This window comes from Mustelus asterias, chromosome 18 (genome assembly GCF_964213995.1).
Source record: "Mustelus asterias chromosome 18, sMusAst1.hap1.1, whole genome shotgun sequence".
In the NCBI taxonomy this organism is placed as follows: Eukaryota; Metazoa; Chordata; class Chondrichthyes; order Carcharhiniformes; family Triakidae; genus Mustelus; species Mustelus asterias.
This window is the reverse complement of record NC_135818.1, coordinates 55,312,596-55,333,805: the sequence shown is the minus strand read 5'-3', so window position 1 is coordinate 55,333,805 and position 21,210 is coordinate 55,312,596. Positions and strand designations below refer to the sequence as shown.

At 52.1% G+C, this 21,210-nt stretch overlaps 1 protein-coding gene across 1 annotated transcript in view; it reads right to left on the bottom strand.

The window, feature by feature from the left end:
- The window catches only part of LOC144506761 (kinesin-like protein KIF28), an 80,161-nt gene extending 59,217 nt beyond the window's left edge, over positions 1 to 20,944 (bottom strand). Inside the window, exons 1-8 of the mRNA XM_078233118.1 lie at positions 20,891 to 20,944; positions 16,852 to 17,043; positions 16,154 to 16,360; positions 16,027 to 16,062; positions 13,999 to 14,220; positions 5,602 to 5,756; positions 5,279 to 5,390; positions 430 to 497 (exon numbers count right to left, since the gene is read on the bottom strand). Coding sequence (XP_078089244.1) covers positions 430 to 497; positions 5,279 to 5,390; positions 5,602 to 5,756; positions 13,999 to 14,220; positions 16,027 to 16,062; positions 16,154 to 16,360; positions 16,852 to 17,043; positions 20,891 to 20,944 — 1,046 coding nt within the window. The remainder of the gene's footprint in view (positions 1 to 429; positions 498 to 5,278; positions 5,391 to 5,601; positions 5,757 to 13,998; positions 14,221 to 16,026; positions 16,063 to 16,153; positions 16,361 to 16,851; positions 17,044 to 20,890) is intronic.
- Between the last annotated feature and the right edge of the window lie 266 nt (positions 20,945 to 21,210).

Below are 21,210 nucleotides of genomic sequence, written 5' to 3'. Positions count from 1 at the left end.
CCAATGCATCCAACCTGCACATCTTTGGACTGTGGGAGGAAACCGGAGTACCCAGAGGAAACCCCACGCAGACACGCGGAGAATGTGCAAACTCCACACATCCAAGCTGGGAATCAAACCCAGGTTCCTGGAGCTGTGAGGCCGCAGTACTAACCACTGTGCCATAGGCCTATCATTTCCTGGTCATACCCATAAATTTCTGCACCTCATTCGCAGACCAACGTAAATTTCCCCCAATTTCTTCATCCAGAACATTCATAAAGATAGAAAAGGGCAATGTGTGTGAACTTCGCCAATAAGTGGGCCCCTCACACCTTCTCTTTGCAGCGAAGGACAGATAGGGAGGGTGAAAATGCTACACATTCCTCTCAATATTTAGCTTTGTTGTTGAGCTGGAGGGAAGGATTAGGAATAAACAACCCCCTTTACCTTTCCGCAAATCGTAATGTTGACATGGTCCCATCATAATAGATGTCTGCTGGGCTGATCGTTGTAACCTGGGAATAGTTATTTAGTAAATGATCAGAATGCCATCGCGAATGATTATTAATTAAACATAGCTTTATTCATTTCAAAATTTGAACAAGAAATACCCATAAAAATTCATTCAGCTACCCCGCTTTTCCCATGAGTTAAAAACAGTCTCTTACATTAAAATACTACAAGGGTCTGATGTGAAAATTAATTTAATTCTTAGCACAATCCTAAATATGCACATTGTTAAAGAAAAGAAGAAAACAAGGCATTCATTATTCCATTCATTCAGAGGGTAGCTCAGGGATTTAATTTCTTTCAGGTGATGTGGGCATCACAGGCAAGGCCAGCATTTGTTGTTCATCCCCTATTGCCCATGAACTGAATGGCTTGTTAGGCCATATAGGACAGTTAAGAAATTGCTGTGGGCCTGGAGTCACATGTAGGCCAGACCAGGCAAGGACACGAGACTTCCTTCCCCAAAGCACGTCAGTGAACCAGGTAGGGTTCTTTTTAAATGACAATTGACAATAGTTTTATCGTTAGCATTACTGAGACCAGGTTTCAATTTCTGATTTCCTTTTGAATTTAAATTTTGCCAGTTGGTGGAATTGGGCAAGAGACTGGAGGTTAGGATCGCATCCAAGGACATCTTGTGGATCCTGGAGCAGAGGCACATCAGGGCACGTGGTGGTTGACCACTTTATTGACTCTGTATAAGAGAATCATAGAATCCCTACAGTGCGGAAGGAGGCCATTCAGCCCATCAAGTCTGCACCGACCACAATCCCACCCAGGTCCTATTCCCGTAACCCCACATATTTACTCTGCTGATCTCCTGACACTAGGATCAATTTAGCATGGCCAATCAACCTAACGTAACCTAACTTAACCTCGGAAAGGACTCTCGGAGCATGCAAAAAGAACCTCCAACCCGGGAAACGACTGTTACAGAAGGAGGGCCCCGAGCTCGGAGCTCAGAGAAGATATATCCAGATCAAGTGATTGAAGCCTGACCAGCTCCCTCGGGAATACCGAGATCTTAGTAGTGAGTCTGAGTCATCTCTGTACTATAGTCTCAGAAATCTAAAGGTGGCATCATGGCACAGAGGTTAGCACTGCTGCCTCACAGCACCAGGGACCCGAGTTCGATTCCCGACTTCGAGTCACTGTCTGTGTGGAGTTTGCACATTCTCGCCGTGTCTGTGTGGGTTTCCTCCGGGTGCTCCGATTTCCTCCCACACTCCAAAGATGTGTAGGGTAGGTGGATTGGCCATCTAAATTGCCACTTCATGTCTCAGGATGTGTGGATTAGGGAGATTATTAGCAGGGTAAATACATGGGTTTACAGGGAATAGGGCCTGGATAGGATGCTCTGTTGGAGAGTTGGTGCAGACTCGCTGGGCCGAATGGCCTCCTTCTGCACTGTAGGGTTTCTATGAAATCGCAATCGTGCTAGCTCTTCTGAATAAAGCAGAGTTGTACAAAATGTAGGTATCTTTATGATGTCTACCTCAGCCGATGAAGCAGGATGTTTGTCAACAAGGTGGGGGTGAGTGAGTCAGAGGCTGCCCCGCCAGCGTTACATCATGGAACTCACCACTTGAAAATTGTTACTGTAAATCCTGCACTATAAGGCAGAGAAAGCCACCGCCAAAGCTGCCTCTCCCACCCGCCATTGGCCTTTGCTGATTTCTGGGAAAATTCAACCCTGGGCGTCTGGATTGCTAGTCTAGTGACATAACATCGCACCTCCATCTTTCTTCCCCAAGTAAAGAAGTCTCACAACACCGGGTTAAAGTCCAAGGGGTTTATTTGGGATCACGAGCTTTCTGAGTGCTGTTCCTTCATCAGATGAGTGGTCCACTTACCTGATGAAGGAGCAGCGCTCCGAAAGCTTGTGATTCAAAATAAACCTGTTAGACTTTAACCTGGTGTTGTGAGACTTCTTACTGTACCCACCCCCCACCCCCCCACCCGGCATCTCCACATCATTTTCTCACCAAGGCAGTCTCCCCAAAATCATTATATAACAATAAAACCCCACAGCAAAGGCAATGCAAGGCACAACAATAAGATAGCTGCACTAACGTTGAAGACTGATTGTTTCAATTCTTTCCTGTCCAGAATCCTGATGTTTCAGTGAAATGGGTTGGAGTATTTGTACTCCAGCATTTCAGAGAGGTGTTCTGCAGTTTGGGGAAATTGTCCATCGATAGAGAACTCTGCGCTGTGCAGTTCAGTTTCTGTCCAGCAAGGCAACGCATAGGGCAAGGGATTTTTGCCCCTGATTTTAATTTTCAAGGAAGTCCCAGGCTGGCGAACATGGAGTAGAAAATCCTTCACCTTTAGTGGATGGGATTGAACTCGTCCAAGATCAAAATCATTAAGTCTCTGTGGAGGGGCATGAAGCGATAGCAGACGCTTTATTGTTTCGGAAGGGAGAAGAATCACGCTCACGTTTGCCATCATGTCAGACACAAGTGCCACAATGATCCATTTCAGTGTGAGCTACATCTCTACATGTGTTTTGAACCAAATGGGGAATGTTGTCAGCCACTTCTCACGAGGATGCTATCCTTTCAATATTTACTAAAGCATAAACCAATTTCATGACTGCAAAACCTATAAGATCAGCTACGTGAGATCAGATCCTATTTAAAATCATAGCCCTTGAAATTATAAAGTATGGTAATAGGTATAAAAGCTTTATGCATTTGAAATTCCTCTTTCCTGCTATTGTAGGGATGCATTAATCCATTTATCTTGAAAGGTTAATGCTAATGCTAAAATAGCCATAAAAGGAATTTGAAATGAATGCATTAAATGTTCATACCTCCCAATCCGCATCATAATTTTATGGCCATAATTTTTTGAAATAGCAATTTCAACCCGTTGTCATTTATTTGGAGGTTAGCTGCTCACTTTTCACTGTCTAATGGATTGCTAAACATTTTTACTCACTTCAATATTTACTGGAACATACTGGAAGCATAGCATTTACGTTCTGTGTTTTGTTCTTGTGTCCCTCTTTCATAGAACATGCAACAACTATCTGGTGTTTTTTTTTTCATTTTCTCAATGTGCAAACCGAAACGGTGAGATGCAGTAATCCCACTCGAGCTCTCCTGGTTTCTTGTGGTGAGTTTAGTGGGCGAAAAACTGGCAGAACCCCTGAAGAAAAATAGCCCAAACCAACGAAAATTTCCATTTACGCCATTTCACCAGAGGATCTGCTGACTTCCTATTATGGCAGAACAGTGGCACAGTGGTTAGCACTGCTGCCTCATAGCGCCAGGGACCCGGGTTCGATTCCCGGCTTGGGTGACTGTCTGTGCGGAGTGTGCACATTCTCCCAGTGTCTGCATGGGTTTCCTCCGGGTGCTCCGGTTTCCTCGTAGTCTGAAAGATTTGCTGGTGAGGCTCATTGACCATGCTAAATTCTCCCTCAGTGTACCCAAACAGGCGCCAGAGTGTGGCAACTAGGGGATTTTCACAGTAACTTCATTGCATTGTTCATCTGAGCCTACTTGTGACACTAATAAATAAACTTTAAAACGTTATTACCATCACAAATTGAGGCTATGAAAACCCCCGTGGGAGTGGCAGTCCTGTAAACTGCTTGAGTACAACAATCAAGCCTGCTTCAGCTATTATTTGATGTCCACACAAGGTAGCTGTTTGTCAGCCAGCACTAGATAGCAGTCAAGAATTAATTTTCCAATTTTTATGGCTAGTTACAGCTCATAACCACTGCTGCAACATAGAACAGCCAATGAAGGACAGAGTGGCCACATTGCTAGTCGGTACAGCTCAAGTGTCACACTCAGTGCCTGGGGAGCTCTCAAAATCTTATCAGCAATTTTCTTCCTCAGATGGTTAGATGAACTATGCTGCATGGTTTACAGATTTGGTACCTCGTGGAACCCACTAACATTGCAGTCATGATAATGGTCACCAACGGGTCTTAACTCTAAGCGTTTGCAATTGAAATCTTCTTCACAAGTTGAATAAACTGGTTAACTTATTACTCCTCACATTCTGAATATGCAACAGATATGGGCAGAAGCACCAAGTAGCCTGTGAGCGTGATGCACTGATAAATGGATTTATTACATAATAATTCAATAGAATTCGTTTTAGAACCATAGAACCATAGTTACAACACAAAAGGAGGCCATTTGGTCCATCTTGTCCATGCCAGCCTGAGGACACCCAGGTGTCCTTTCTAATCCCATCTTCCTGCTTCCAGTCTACAGCCCTGTAGCTTACAGCACTTACTGTGCGGATCCAGGAACTTTTAAAAAGAGTTTAGGGTCTCTGCCTCCACCCACCAACTCAGGCAGCGAATTCCAGACACTCACCACTCTTTGCATGAATTAGTTCTTCCTCACGTTCCTTCTATACCTTCTGCTACTTATTTAGAACCTGTGTCCCCAGGTTCTCCACCAAGGGAAACAATTTTATCCTGTTCACTCTATCCCTTCGTCTCATAATTTTATACACCTCTGTCAAGTCACCCCTCAGCCTTCTTTGTTCCAAGGAAAATAGCCCCAACCTATCCTCGTAGCTACACTTTTCTAGCCCTGGATAATAACTAGACAGCAGGCGTCAGGTGTTACAAAATGCATTAGTCACTGAGCTTGCACTGGAGTTGGAAATATTTATATACTAACCGGCCTTTGCCATAATTTCACCCAAGTGCAGTTAGACTTTGAAAAGTTGAAAGAGTTAAAGATTTTTTTTGACCTTCCAGAGTTGAGAAAAGTTACTGGACAACATCAATCAAGTCACCAAAACTCACCATAATGGTCTTGCTGTTCCCTCCTAGCGCAGTGCTAAGCAATCTAGTAAGGACTGAGTTACGGTATGGAACGTACTGAACCCTCCTGCCCACAGCCTTGTCCGATAGGGAGCTGCACAATATATAATGAACAGTCAGCACTTTCTCACTTTAACAACAGGTACATAAAGACATCAAAGCTTGGTCTCAGTGATTTGGTTTCGTATGAAGAATTGCCAGTGCAGGAACCAGCATAAATATTAAAACTGCTGGCTGGACTCCAGATGCAATATCGGTTTCATTTATTTTTTTTTTGAAGAAAGGTCAGATTGGGTTAAGCTCACCTAATAACATTTCCAAGAGTTGTTAGACTGAGATTGATTGCGCGTGCTTCATTGAATCTGTCAGAAGCAACTCCCGCACTGTGTTGCCTTTCACTGCCAGCCAAATCCACCAGGTTAATCTCCGAATGCTTCATCATGAATTGGTCTGTAACCACCTGTTATGAATACTAAACTGTTATTTATTTCTTTATCGAGCTATTATCAAGGTAACTCGCCAGATTGAGCGACATCCAACAGACACACCAAGAATTGTGGGCACAAAATACTGAAAGACAAGATGAAAAATGGTAAAGGCAAGATGAAAATACAGACATGGTGAGAGCCACATTGCAATGGTCAATGTCAAGGTGGAAATAGGGAACATTCGTCTCACTTTGCTCAGAAAAGGTTTATGTCACTATTTCCACAACTGTTCAACAGGTGAATTTCTGGTTAATATTTTTTTCCACATACGGCAGGGTGGCACAGTGGTTAGTACTTCTGCCGCACAGCTCCAGGGACCTGGGTTCGATTCCCGGCTTGGGTCACTGCCTGTGTGCACATTCTCCCCGTGTCTGCGTGGGTTTCCTCCAGGTGCTCCGGTTTCCTCCCAATGTCCAAATATGTGCGGGTTAGGTTGATTGGCCATGCTAAATTGCCCTTTAGTGTCCCAGGATGTGTCGGTTAGAGGGATTAGCCGGGGTAAATGTTTGGGGTTGTGGGGATAGGGCCTGGGGTGGGATTGTTGTTGGTGCAGACTCGATGGACCAAATGGCCTCCTTCTGCACTGTAGGGATTCTGTGTTCTATACATTATTTTGTCGAATTTGAACTGTCTGATAGAATTAGAAAGAGCAACAGACTGTGCTTCAGAGCTGTAAAAAAGGCCCTGTGACTGCCTTATTCACTGATCCTGAGAAAATATATTGCTTTTCAATAATACCCCAGCATTGACTGACAAGATTCTAATTTAACCTGGATATGGAATAAATTATGAACATGAAAAATCCTTGCAGTTGACAATCAATACAGTTAGACATAAATAATGGAGTCAATAGCGGATAATTCACTTGCTTTGTGGCACAGGACAACAACGTCTTGGCTCTAGACAGCTAAGGCCACTAACCTGATGGACAACCAACACAGAGGAATAAATCAGGGCTATTAACTATTGAAGGACCAGGCCGTGCTATTGTTTATACCACCTGTGGGGACTGATTATATTTTGAAGTACATCTTGCCGATGGTGGGAAGGCCAACAACACGAGCAAGACACATGACCAGATTCCATGGTCAAGCCTTTCTATAGGCAAAATCTTACCAAAGAATGGCAGAGTGTGGGTTCTGCTGCGAAAAACACAGTGCATCCCGCCTATGGTCCTGGTGTGTTTTCGGGCCTATTATGCCTCATCAGCAATTATTTTTATGTCTACCAGTTCACACTGCTCCAGTAGCATGTTCTCTCTGGGGGGCGGGCGGGGGCACGGGGGACGGGCGGGGGCACGGGGGACGGGCGGGGGCACGGGGGACGGGCGGGGGCACGGGGGACGGGCAGGGGCACGGGGGACGAGAGGGGGCACGGGGGACGTGAGGGGGCACGGGGGACGTGAGGGGGCACGGGGGACGTGAGGGGGCACGGGGGACGTGAGGGGGCACAGGGGACGAGAGGGGGCACCGGGTACCTGAGGGGGCACCGGGGGCGTGAGGGGGCACCGTGGGCGTGAGGGGGCACCGGGGGCGTGAGGGGGCACCGGGGGCGTGAGGGGGCACCGGGGGTGTGAGGGGGCACCGGGGGCGTGAGGGGGCACGGGGCATGAGGGGGCACAGGGGGCTTGAGGGGGCACAGGGGGCTTGAGGGGGCACGGGGGCGTGAGGGGGCACGGGGGCGTGAGGGGGCACGGGGGGCGTGAGGGGGCACGGGGGCGTGAGGGGGCACGGGGGCATGAGGGGGCACGGGAGGCATGAGGGGGTACGGGGGTGTGAGGGGGCACGGGTGGCGTGAGGGGGCACGGGGGCGTGAGGGGGCACGGGGGGCTTGAGGGGGCACGGGGGCGTGAGGGGGCACGGCGGGCGTGAGGGGGCACGGCGGGCGTGAGGGGGCACAGGGGGCGTGAGGGGGCACGGGGGGCATGAGGGGGCACGGGGGGTGTGAGGGGGCACGGGGGCGTGAGGGGGCACGGGGGCGTGAGGGGGCACGGGGGCGTGAGGGGGCACGGGGGCGTGAGGGGGCACGGGGGGCGTGAGGGGGCACGGGGGGCGTGAGGGGGCACGGGGGGGCGTGAGGGGGCACGGGGGGCGTGAGGGAGTACGGGGGCGTGAGGGGGCACGGGGGCGTGAGGGGGCACAGAGGGCGTGAGGGGGCACGGGGGGCGTGAGGGGGCACGGGGGGGCGTGAGGGGCCAGGGGGGGCGTGAGGAGGCACCGGGGGCGTGAGGGGGCACCGGGGGCGTGAGGGGGCACTGGGGGCGTGAGGGGGCACCGGGGGCGTGAGGGGGCACCGGGGGCATGAGGGGGCACTGGGGGCGTGAGGGGGCACGGCGGGCGTGAGGGGGCACGGCGGGCGTGAGAGGGCACCGGGGCGAAAGGGGGCACCGGGGGCGTGTGGGGGCACCGGGGGCGTGTGGGGGCACCGGGGGCTTGAGGGGGCACCGTGGGCGTGAGGGGGCACCGGGGGCGTGAGGGGGCACCGTGGGCGTGAGGGGGCACGGCGGGCGTGAGGGGGCACCGGGGGCGTGAGGGGGCACCGGGGGCGTGAGGGGGCACCGGGGGCGTGAGGGGGCACCGGGGGCCTGAGGGGGCACCGGGGGCGTGAGGGGGCACCGGGGGCGTGAGGGGGCATGGCGGGCGTGAGGGGGCACGGCGGGCGTGAGGAGGCACGGCGGGCGTGAGGGGGCACGGCGGGCGTGAGGGGGCACGGCGGGCGTGAGGAGGCACGGCGGGCGTGAGGGGGCACGGCGGGCGTGAGGGGGCACGGAGGGGGTCGTGAGGGGGGCACGGGGGGGTCATGAGGGGGCACGGGGGGGGCGTGAGGGGGCACGGAGGGGCGTGAGGGGGCACGTGGGGGCGTGAGGGGCACGGGGGGCATGAGGGGCACGGGGCGGGCGTGTGGGGGCATGGCGGGCGTGAGGGGGCACGGCGGGCGTGAGGGGGCACAGGGGGCGTGAGGGGGCACGGGGGGCATGAGGGGGCACGGGGGGTGGGAGGGGGCACGGGGGCGTGAGGGGGCACGGGGGCGTGAGGGGGCACGGGGGCGTGAGGGGGCACGGGGGCGTGAGGGGGCACGGGGGGCGTGAGGGGGCACGGGGGGCGTGAGGGGGCACGGGGGGGCGTGAGGGGGCACGGGGGGCGTGAGGGAGTACGGGGGCGTGAGGGGGCACGGGGGCGTGAGGGGGCACAGAGGGCGTGAGGGGGCACGGGGGGCGTGAGGGGGCACGGGGGGGCGTGAGGGGCCAGGGGGGGCGTGAGGAGGCACCGGGGGCGTGAGGGGGCACCGGGGGCGTGAGGGGGCACTGGGGGCGTGAGGGGGCACCGAGGGCGTGAGGGGGCACCGGGGGCATGAGGGGGCACTGGGGGCGTGAGGGGGCACCGGGGGCGTGAGGGGGCACGGCGGGCGTGAGAGGGCACCGGGGGCGAAAGGGGGCACCGGGGGCGTGTGGGGGCACCGGGGGCGTGTGGGGGCACCGGGGGCTTGAGGGGGCACCGTGGGCGTGAGGGGGCACCGGGGGCGTGAGGGGGCACCGTGGGCGTGAGGGGGCACGGCGGGCGTGAGGGGGCACCGGGGGCGTGAGGGGGCACCGGGGGCGTGAGGGGGCACCGGGGGCCTGAGGGGGCACCGGGGGCCTGAGGGGGCACCGGGGGCGTGAGGGGGCACCGGGGGCGTGAGGGGGCATGGCGGGCGTGAGGGGGCACGGCGGGCGTGAGGAGGCACGGCGGGCGTGAGGGGGCACGGCGGGCGTGAGGGGGCACGGCGGGCGTGAGGAGGCACGGCGGGCGTGAGGGGGCACGGCGGGCGTGAGGGGGCACGGAGGGGGTCGTGAGGGGGGCACGGGGGGGTCATGAGGGGGCACGGGGGGGGCGTGAGGGGGCACGGAGGGGCGTGAGGGGGCACGTGGGGGCGTGAGGGGCACGGGGGGCATGAGGGGCACGGGGCGGGCGTGTGGGGGCATGGCGGGCGTGAGGGGGCACGGCGGGCGTGAGGGGGCACGGCGGGCGTGAGGGGGCACGGAGGGCGTGAGGGGGCACGGGGGCGTGAGTGGACACGGGGGCGTGAGGGGGCACGGGGGCGTGAGGGGGCACGGGGGCGTGAGGGGGCACGGCGGCGTGAGGGGGCACGGGGGGCGTGAGGGGGCACGGGGGCGTGAGGGGGTACGGGGGCGTGAGGGGGCACGGGTGGCGTGAGGGGGCACGGGGGCGTGAGGGGGCACGGGGGGCTTGAGGGGGCAGGGGGCATGAGGGGGCACGGCGGGCCTGAGGGGGCACGGGGGCGTGAGGGGGCACGGGGGCGTGAGGGGGCACGGGGGCGTGAGGGGGCACGGGGGGCGTGAGGGGGCACGGGGGGCGTGAGGGGGCACGGGGGGCGTGAGGGGCTACGGGGGCGTGAGGGGGCACGGGTGGCGTGAGGGGGCACGGGGGCGTGAGGGGGCACAGGGGGCTTGAGGGGGCACGGGGGCGTGAGGGGGCACGGGGGCGTGAGGGGGCACGGGGGCGTGAGGGGGCACAGGGGGCGTGAGGGGGTACGGGGGCGTGAGGGGGCACGGGGGGCTTGAGGGGGCAGGGGGCGTGAGGGGGCACGGCGGGCGTGAGGGGGCACGGGGGCGTGAGGGGGCACGGGGGCGTGAGGGGGCACGGGGGCGTGAGGGGGCACGGGGGGCGTGAGGGGGCACGGGGGGCGTGAGGGGGCACGGGGGGCGTGAGGGGGCACGGGGGGCGTGAGGGGCTACGGGGGCGTGAGGGGGCACGGGTGGCGTGAGGGGGCACGGGGGCGTGAGGGGGCACAGGGGGCTTGAGGGGGCACGGGGGCGTGAGGGGGCACGGGGGGCGTGAGGGGGCACGGGGGCCGTGAGGGGGCACGGGGGCGTGAGGGGGCACGGGGGCGTGAGGGGGCACGGGGGGCTTGAGGGGGCACGGGGGGCTTGAGGGGGCACGGGGTCGTGAGGGGGCACGGGCGGCGTGAGGGGGCACGGGGGCGTGAGGGGGCACGGGGGCGTGAGGGGGCACGGGGGGCGTGAGGGGGCACGGGGGCGAGAGGGGGCACGGGGGCGTGAGGGGGCACGGGGGCTTGAGGGGGCACGGGGGCGTGAGGGGGCACGGGGGGCGTGAGGGGGCACGGGGTGTGAGGGGGCACGGGGGGCGTGAGGGGGCACGGGGGTTCTGAGAGGGCACGGGGGACATGAGGGGGCACGGGGGACATGAGGGGGCACGGGGGACATGAGGGGGCACGGGGGACATGAGGGGGCACGGGGGACATGAGGGGGCACGGGGGACATGAGGGGGCACGGGGGACATGAGGGGGCACGGGGGACATGAGGGGGCACGGGGGACATGAGGGGGCACGGGGGACATGAGGGGGCACGGGGGACATGAGGGGGCACGGGGGACATGAGGGGGCACGGGGGACATGAGGGGGCACGGGGGACATGAGGGGGCATGGGGGACATGAGGGGGCACGGGGGACATGAGGGGGCACGGGGGACATGAGGGGGCACGGGGACATGAGGGGGCACGGGGGACATGAGGGAGCACGCGGGACATGAGGGGGCACGCGGGACATGAGGGGGCACGCGGGACATGAGGGGGCACGGGGGACATGAGGGGGCACGGGCGACATGAGGGGGCACGGGCGACATGAGGGGGCACGGGCGACATGAGGGGGCACGGGGGACATGAGGGGGCACGGGGGTCATGAGGGGGCACGGGGGGCATGAGGGGGCACAGGAGGTATGGGGGGCACGGGGGTTATGGGGGGCACGGGGGTTATGGGGGGCACGGGGGTATGGGGGGCACGGGGGTATGGGGGGCACGGGGATATGAGGGGGCACGGGGGTTATGAGGGGGCACGGGGGTTATGAGGGGGCACGGGGGTTATGAGGGGGCACGGGGGTTATGAGGGGGCACGGGGGTTATGAGGGGGCACGTGGGTTTTGAGGGGGCACGAGGGTTATGAGGGGGCACGGGGGTTATGAGGGGGCACGGGGGTTATGAGGGGGCACGGGGGTTATGAGGGGGCACGGAGGTTATGAGGGGGCACGGAGGTTATGAGGGGGCACGGAGGTTATGAGGGGGCACGGGGTTATGAGGGGGCATGGGGGTTATGAGGGGGCATGGGGGTTTTGAGGGGGCACGGGGGATATAGGGGGCATGGGAGGAGCAGATGGCCTGATGAGGCATGGCGGGTGTGTGAGGGTTAACATTATAGAAGAAATGTTGTTCCTAACATATGAGGAGGTTGATTGGATTATGATTTTTGTGGGCTTAGGCGGCACGGTAGCACAGTGGTTAGCACTGCTGCCTCACAACACCAGGGATCTGGGTTCGATTCCCGGCTTGGGTCACTGTCAGTGTGGAATTTGCACATTCGCCCTGTATCTGCATGGGTTTCCTCTGGGTGCTCCGGTTCCCTCCCACAATCCGAAAGGCGTGTTGTCAGGTGCATTTCCCCATGCTAAATTTTCTTTCAGTGCATTCGAACAGGCGGCAGAGTGTGGTGACTGGGGGATTTTCACAATAACTTCATTACAGTGTTAATGTAAACCTACTAATGACACAAATAAATAAATTACAAACGTTAAAACTTATTTGTCGATGAAAAATTGTAAAGAGAAGCCAACTTAGGGAGATTATCATTTGGAACTGTCAGCAGTTTAAGGATTACAAACAGTTAAAAACCATTCACAGCTTTGAATATTTTACATTGTAATTAAAACCATACAATAAAAAGTGCTCATTATATTTCACTGTGCATTCTTTACTGCCCCTGATAAAATATGGTGTGATGTGCATTACTGAGTTGATAAGAAATTGACTATTTTGAAATGAGAGTTTCACATTTACTTACCCTGGAGATCTAGTATAATAGAAAATCCGATAAAGATTTATACATATTGCCAAATGCATCAAGAAAATTCAGTATGCAAAGGATTTCCATTCTCCATCCACATCGAAGAATGTAGAGCATGCCTTGACTATAGCTGCTGGTTTTCAGATTTTGACAGCTTCACACAGTGAGTTGTTAAAACTTGAAGTAGTCTTGCTATCACGATCGCTTGCATCTTCCTTTTCCAGTCACTGGACACTCATAACACTTTTATTAATGGCCATCAGATGCAAGCTGAACTCCCACCTCTTCCTCTCAAATTTCACTTCATTTTCTTTCATCTCCAACGATGGGTTCTTTAATATGGGTATAAGGGGACGATAGATCTGGATCATTCCTCAAAATGTTCCACTTTAGTTCTAAAGACATATAGGGCAGGATTTTCTGGCCACGCTCGCCTCAAAACCAGAGAATCCTGCCCCAGGTCAATGGACCTTTCCATCATCCACCCCTCACCCACTACAATTCCCACGGCGGGCAGAACGGGAAAATTCACCCCATAGATTATAAAGAAAGATTCTGGGCTACCAGCCTCCCATCCATTGACTCTGTCTACACTTTCCGCTGCCTCAGAAAAGCAGCCAGCATAATTAAGGACCCCATGCACCCCCGGACATTCTCTCTCCTACCTTCTTCCGTCAGGAAAAAGATACAAAAGTCTGAGATCATGTACCAACTGGGTCAAGAATAGCTTCTTATCTGCTGCCATCACACTTTTGAATGGACTTACCTCGCATTAAGTTGATCTTTCTCTACACCCTAGCTATGACTGTAACACTACATTCTGCACTCTCTTGTTTCCTTCTCTATGAACAGTATGCTTTGTCTGTAAGCACGCAAGAAACAATACTTTTCACTTTATGCTAATACATGTAACAATAATAAATCACATCACATGGGCTGGTAAGGATCATTCAAAACTCTTGCTCTTGATTGCTATTCAGCAAACCTTTTTGGAATATGAATCATAGAATCCGTACAGTACAGAAGGAGGCCATTTGGCCCATCGAGTTTGCACCAACCACAAACTCACCCAAATCTATTCCCGTAACCCCTCATATTTACCCTGTTAATCCCTCTGACACTAGGGTCAATTTAGCATAGCCAATCAACCTAACCTGCATATCTTTGGATTGTGGGAGGAAACCGGAGCACCCGGAGGAAACCCATGCAGACACGGGGAGAACGTGCAAACTCCACACAGACAGTGGCCCAAGCCAGGTATCGAACCCGGGTCCTTGGCACTGTGAGGCAGCAGTGCTAACCACTGTGCCACCAGGCTTGTCCCCATGTTCCTCACTAGTTCAATGGGCTTGCAACTTGTACCTGTTGAAAATGGACGCTGATCACCATGTGGGATCTGCTGCTGGTGGTGTTCCAGTTAGTTGACGCGACACTTCTGTTCCGAATTCCTTGATCCAGCAACACCTCAAGTTGCTTAAAAGTGCTACATGGCACAGACTTGAGGCACTCAACATAAAATCCATGTCTACCTTCCCGAACACGGAGGCCATTAGGTTTTCGACCCTTTGACAGGAGGTCTTGAACCTTTAAAACCAAAATCTGTAATGATTAACGTGGACAGAAGAATCGATCGAGCTACAATACATAAAAGACATTTGCAAATGCTAGGCAGCAACTTGTGCCCTATCATCTGAAGTAATCCAATGCTGATTCATTCAAATTTCTGTTGGTATGAGGAAATAATAACAACTGAGAGACTTGATTGGTTTTTGTTTTGTTCGAACTTTGCAGATTATGCAACAACATGGTAGAAGTGCTGACACAGGGTAAATCACAGAATCCTTGCAGTGCAAAAGGTGGCCCTTTGGCCCATCAAGACTGCACTGACTCTCTCTGACAGAGTATCTTACCCAAGCCCTTTCCCCCACCTTATCAAGGTACTCAAGACCACAAGAAACTACAAAAGGTCGTGAATGTAATCCAATGCATCACGCAAACCAGTCTCCCATCCATTGACTCTGTCTACACTTCCGGCTGTCGCGGCAAAGCAGCCAACATAATTAAGGACCCCACGCACCCCGGACATTCTCTCTTCCACCTTCTTCTGTCGGGAAAAAGATACAAAAGTCTGAGGTCACGTACCAACCGACTGAAGAACAGCTTCTTCCCTGCTGCCATCACACTTCTGAATGGGCCTACCTTGCATTAAATTGATCTTTCTCTACACCCTAGCTATGACTGTAACACTACACTCTGCACTCTCTTATTTCCTTCTCAATGAATGGCATGTTTTGTCTGTATAGCGCGCAAGAAACAATACTTTTCACTGTATACTGTGACAATAATAAATCAAATCATAAATCAAATCAAATCCACATAAATCCACACATTTACCATGGCTAATCCATCTAACCTAGACAGGCTTGGACTCTAGGGGTAATTTAGCATGGCCAGTCTACCTAACCAACTGAGGGAGGAAACCGGGGCACCCGGAGGAAACCCACATAGACACATAGAAATCATAGAAACCCTACAGTACAGAAAGAGGCCATTCGGCCCATCGAGTCTGCACCGACCACAATCCCACCCAGACCCTACTCCCATATCCCTACATATTTTACTCACTAATCCCTTTAACCTACGCATCTCAGTTCACTAAGGGGCAATTTTAACATGGCCAATCAACCTAACCCGCACATCTTTGGACTGTGGGAGGAAACCAGAGCACCCGGAGGAAACCCACGCAGACATGAGGAGAATGTGCAAACTCCACACAGACAGTGACCCAAGCCGGGAATTGAACCCAGGTCCCTGGAGCTGTGAAGCAGCAGTGCTAACCACTGTGCTACCATGCCGCCAAGACATGGGGAGAACGTGCAAGCTCCACACAGGCCGGAATTGAACCTGGGTCCTTGGCACTATGGGGCTGCAGTGCTAACCACTATGCCACCGTGCCGCCCCTTTCCAGGATTTGAAATGTTAAGAGTAGATACAAGAATAAACTGAAGAGATTTAGAACAGAGGGAAAGTCAGATAAATTCATTTGCACAGAGTTGCAATGGCCTCTTCCCATTTTGTTTACTGAATTTTCACAATTACCCATGTCAACGATCAACTTTTGTCTATTAAAACTCATGAACAGCACATAAGAACTAGGAGAAGGCCCCTCGAGCCTGCTCTGCCATTTAATAAGATCTTGGCTGATCTTTTTGTGGACTCAGCTCCACTTACCCATCTGCTCATCACAACCCTTAATTCCTTTACTGTTCAAAAATCTATCTATCTTTGCCTTCAAAACATTCAACGAGACAGCCTCAATTATTTCTTCGTCACCATAAATCAGTTTGCTCCTTCCAGTTGAGTTTTGTATAGTGCAGTATTTATACATACCTGTTCATTGTAGATCTCAAACATGCTAAAATAAACCTACAAAAGACAATTGAAAAATCAATTTAGATTGCCACAATGAATTTTAAATAAAATCGTATTTACTGTGTATGTGATGACTACTTCTTACATAATACTGCCTGTCCTTGTTCTGATGCTGCTTAATTTCCTGGAAGAGTTCTTCACAAATCATGGGAACAAGACCCTTGTTTCGCCCATATCCTGTCATCAGATAGCTCTTCCCGGATCCAGTTAGTCCATATGAAAAAAGGCTTGCATTGTACCCCTTCCAGGCATTCTCCAGGACAGCTCTTCCAAGGTCATTAAAGACCCTTTCCTTTGAATAATTGACATAAATAAAAGCCTTTTATTTTTCACCTCCCACTGCATTCTAAATCATTCTTATTTAGCTCAAGATAATGCTTTCACTTATAATACTATAAAAATGTGTAAAATTTTAGATAACGTTTGGCGCTTAATTGCACATCAGCAATTATAAAAATCATATATAATTATAATACCAGAAAACAATTGCATTCCTGTGCCTAAATAAAAGCAAAATACTGCGGATACTGGAAATCTGAAATACAAACTGAAAACACTGGAAAAACTCAGCAGGTCTGGCAGCATCTGAGGAGGGAGAAACAGAGTTACTGACCCTTCTGTGGAGCTGTAAATGGGTCAATGATCTCGACACTGCAACTGTGTGTCTCTCTCTATCCACAGATGCGGCCGGAACTGCTGTGTTTATCCAGCATTTATAGGGTTAGGATGAGGATTTTATTGCATTCCTGTACCTTCGTCTTAAGAGAGGCTTATCTGACTGACCTGGTCGATGTATCTGCTGTGAGGTCCATCAGGCAGATAAACTCCTTGGTCATTCTCAATATATCCATCAGTTGACCAATAGCAATGATCAAAGGTAAAGGTCCTTTTGTGGCTCGGGTCTTTGGGATCCACAATGGTACAATTGTTGCCAGCCATAGAGATGATGCATTTACTTCGCATTGCTTTTTCTCTCTTACAAAATCATGTACAGGAAAGAACACATATCGATTAATTTAAAGACATTAGTCCTGAAAATCTACAGGATGCTATCTTGATCATGCCCACCGTTGGCATCCAGTGCTGATCGCATTAGCTTTTGTGGAGACATTTGGAGGGCATCTAACTTCCATAAGGTAGGCGGGTGAAAGTGTCACTGCACATGCATCCTTTGTGCCATCTATTAGTTGTCTGCTTTTGAGAGGAGGTTGCCTCTCCTCATCGATCATACACAACCTTCTATTAACCCCATCAACCAATTAAAGGGAAAACAGGGTATTCTTCGGCAGTCTATTCCAACCCGGCTCTCCATGTGAGAATCATCACTAGAAGGCCAACACATTGCACTTGGTCTATCAAATGAGCTGAAGAAGCAGGTGCCCCCGCACTATGGAATTACTGTGCTTCAGACCTTTAAACTCATCTTTCTCACCCTCCCCGATGACATTTCCCTTTTAAGAATTAAGAGCTATGTCTTACCATGAGTTAAGAGAAAAACCTATCACAACAAGGCAGGCGGCAAAATTCTTTAAAGAACAGAGACCTATAACTCCCACTGGAGAATGGAGACCTGTAACTCCCACTGGAGAATGGAGACCTGTAACTCCCACTGGAGAATGGAGACCTATAACTCCCACTGGAGAATGGAGACCTGTAACTCCCACTGGAGAATGGAGACCTATAACTCCCACTGGAGAATGGAGACCTGTAACTCCCACTGGAGAATGGAGACCTGTAACTCCCACTGGAGAATGGAGACCTATAACTCCCACTGGAGAATGGAGACCTGTAACTCCCACTGGAGAATGGAGACCTGTAACTCCCACTGGAGAATGGAGACCTGTAACTCCCACTGGAGAATGGAGACCTGTAACTCCCACTGGAGAATGGAGACCTGTAACTCCCACTGGAGTTACAGTCCGCTCTGCCACCCCACTGAGAGTCCTTGGCTTCATTAAACAAATGAACGTTTTATTGACATAAACAGGTAGATTACGCAACTGACAATTAAGAATTTTGTTTATGTGTTCAAGAAGCTCCGTGTTCAATTCCACTCTGGTGGATTCGCCGTCACGTTTCTGAACTCTAGCTGGCTGTTATTATGTACTGTACGGAGGAGTGGAAAATGCTGAGGCAATTCCATTCTGTAAACACAGTCGTAATTTGCCCCATGCTCTTCTACAATTTTGACTCCGAATTGAGATGTTTTTTCTGCACACGGCAGTACATTTTTCTTTTCACATTCACACCGAGTCTATAGACATTGGGAATTACTTTCCAGCATTATGTTGTCAGTGGGGTGCCTCGGCTATTAGCTTCTCTCCTCACAGAGTTAGGTGCATCCTTCATATTTTTCCCCATTTATTGTCAGAGCAGCATGCATCACAGAATCTCCCGCAGGCAAGGCCCCCTGCAGGAAGCATGAAATTGGAAAATGACCCCTGTCATCTGAATCGGTTTGGATCAACTACTGGCATCAAAAACAGATTGATTGGCCATCATTTCAATGCAGTCGGTGGTATCTCGCTCCGAACAAAATGGCTGCTACTTTTATTGATAATAAGTTACCGAACGTCAAAATAGTTCTGCAAGGAAAGTATTATGTAAACAGAAAATGGTTCTTTCTCTTTCCTGGGAATTGCCAACACACAGTCTGTAGACGGGAGTAAATTTATCACTTCCGCAAATAACATGAGTAATGACTTATAGAGTCATGGTCACAGAGTCATAGAGGTTTACAGCGTGGAAATAGGCCCCTCGGCCCAACTTGTCCATGTTGCCTTTTTTGTTTAACTACTAAGTTAGTCCCAATTGCCCGCATTTGGCCCTTATCCCTCTATACCCATCTTACCCACATAACTGTCTAAACGCTTTATGAAAGACAAAATTATAGCCGCCTCTACTACTACCTCTGGCAGCTTGTTCCAGACACTCACCACCCTCCACGTGAAAAAATTGCCCCTCTGGACACTTTTGTATCTCTCCCCTCTCACCTTAAACCTATGCCCTCTAGTTTTAGACCTCGCCTGCCTTTGGGAAAATTTGTTGACTACCTAGCTGATCTATGCACCTCATTATTTTATAGACCTCCATAAGATCACTCCTAAGCCTCCTACGCTCCACACATTTAAATTCTGATCATGCATCATCTCATCTTAACTGGCAACACTCAACAATTCTTCTGCCGTCCACATCAAGAGAGAAGTTCATCTTTTTATCTTAGTCAAGAACTCATTTAAAATTTTCCAATACCAGCCTGTAAAATTAGATGATAGTTATTTACCCAATTAATGGATCCCCAAGGAAATCTTTAAAGAATAAAAGGAACCCAAACTTTCCAGTCCTCTCCTGGACCTGATCCTCTGGACATCAGGCTTCCTTGGGCAGCTTTCCCTGCGAGATTGGCACCATGGGTGGATGGCTGCCGGTTAAAATGTGGTCAGGGTCTGAATGACATCATCAGACCTCGACCTTTGAATCTGTGAGGACCAGCCTGCCTGGGGTGAGGGTCTCACACGCTGTCTGAAAGGTACCTTTCAAAATGGCATGGGATGTCTGAGCAGTGTTCCTCCACAGTGTGCCACACTGCTGATCTGTTACCCTCCTCTGCAAGCTACATTCTCGTGGGGCACAGGGTAAGTAAATGTGCCAGCTCAGCCAATGTGCCAACTCAGGAAAAGAGTTATTTGAGGATCAAACCCAGAACTATGATGGTGGATATCTGGGCAGCAGTGACCCCTGTGCTCCAATATGTTTTGTTGACTTGGACAAACTAAAGTTTAAAGTTTATTTATTAGCTACAATTAGGCTAACATTAACACTGCAATTAAGTTATGGTGAAAATCCCCTAGTTGTCACACACTCCAACGCCTGTTCGGGTACACTGAGGGGGAATTTAGCATGGCCAAGGCATCTAACTAGCACATCTTTCGGACTGTGGGAGGAAACCGGAGCACTCGGAGGAAACCCACACAGACACGGGGAGAATGTGCAGACTCCACACAGACAGTGACCCAAGCCGGGAATCGAACCCGGGTCCCTGGCGCTGTGAGGCAGCAGTGCTAACCACTGTGCCATCATGCCACCCCAGCAGGCACTGGAGAAGTACCACCGGCAGTGCCATCACGAGATTCTTCAAAGCTGGTGACAAGACAGATGGTGTAGCATCCTCTCCCAAGCCAACTTGCCTGGCGCCCAGGCCCTAATACTCAAAATGGACTCCATTGGCTGGGGCACCTCGCCCCGAAGCAACTGCTCTACTCAGGACCCGGTCAAGGCTGGAAGCAGAAATGCTTTAACAACGTCCTCAAAACATTCCTGAAGACGTCAAACCAACCCATGGGAGATCCTGGCTTGTGACTGACCACAATGGAGAAGTTCATTCGGGAAGGCACTAAACACATTGAGAGACTTTGTTGGGAACATGCTGAGGCGAAGCTGAGGCATATGAGGGAGCACACAAACCTCCAAATAACCCTTCTACCCAACCCTTCAAGCACCACCTGCCCCAGATGTGGTAGAATCTGCAAATCATGCACTGGATTTAACAACCATCCCAGAACACAACAAACTAGACTGGAAGCAAATCACCCTCGATCCCAGGGAACTGCCTCAAAGAGACGGTAACCAAACTCGGGGTTATAATTTACTTATAATGACATTCCAACACTCAAATAATTTAAAATGACATACCGTGGCTTGTGAATGTGTTTTGAAATTGTTTATTTCAATCCTATCTCTGGAAATAAATAATAGATTCCCACAGACAGGTTTCACGGTGGGAATTCACTGACATTTTAAATATTGAAATGGATAATCTTACCTGATTGAAAGGGCGTACACGAACAGCAACTTTCAGGCTATTTGCATTCAGCATTATGAGGTTTCTCAAGTTAAGCAGAGTAAAGCTGTCTGATAAAATAAAACTTGGTAACGTAAGCAGTGAAAATTATACTGTGAGATAGTTCATCTACTTTACGCACTGCCAGTTGTCCCTCGCTGATCCCTTGTGGTGTTTTATATGCTGCCGTACAAAGAAGTTGACCTTTATGTAAAGGTGTTCAAGTGCTGAATGTACTATGTCAATGGCATATCCGGAGCTGAAAGGTACCCAGCCAAACCTCGGTATTGGCCACATCAGTA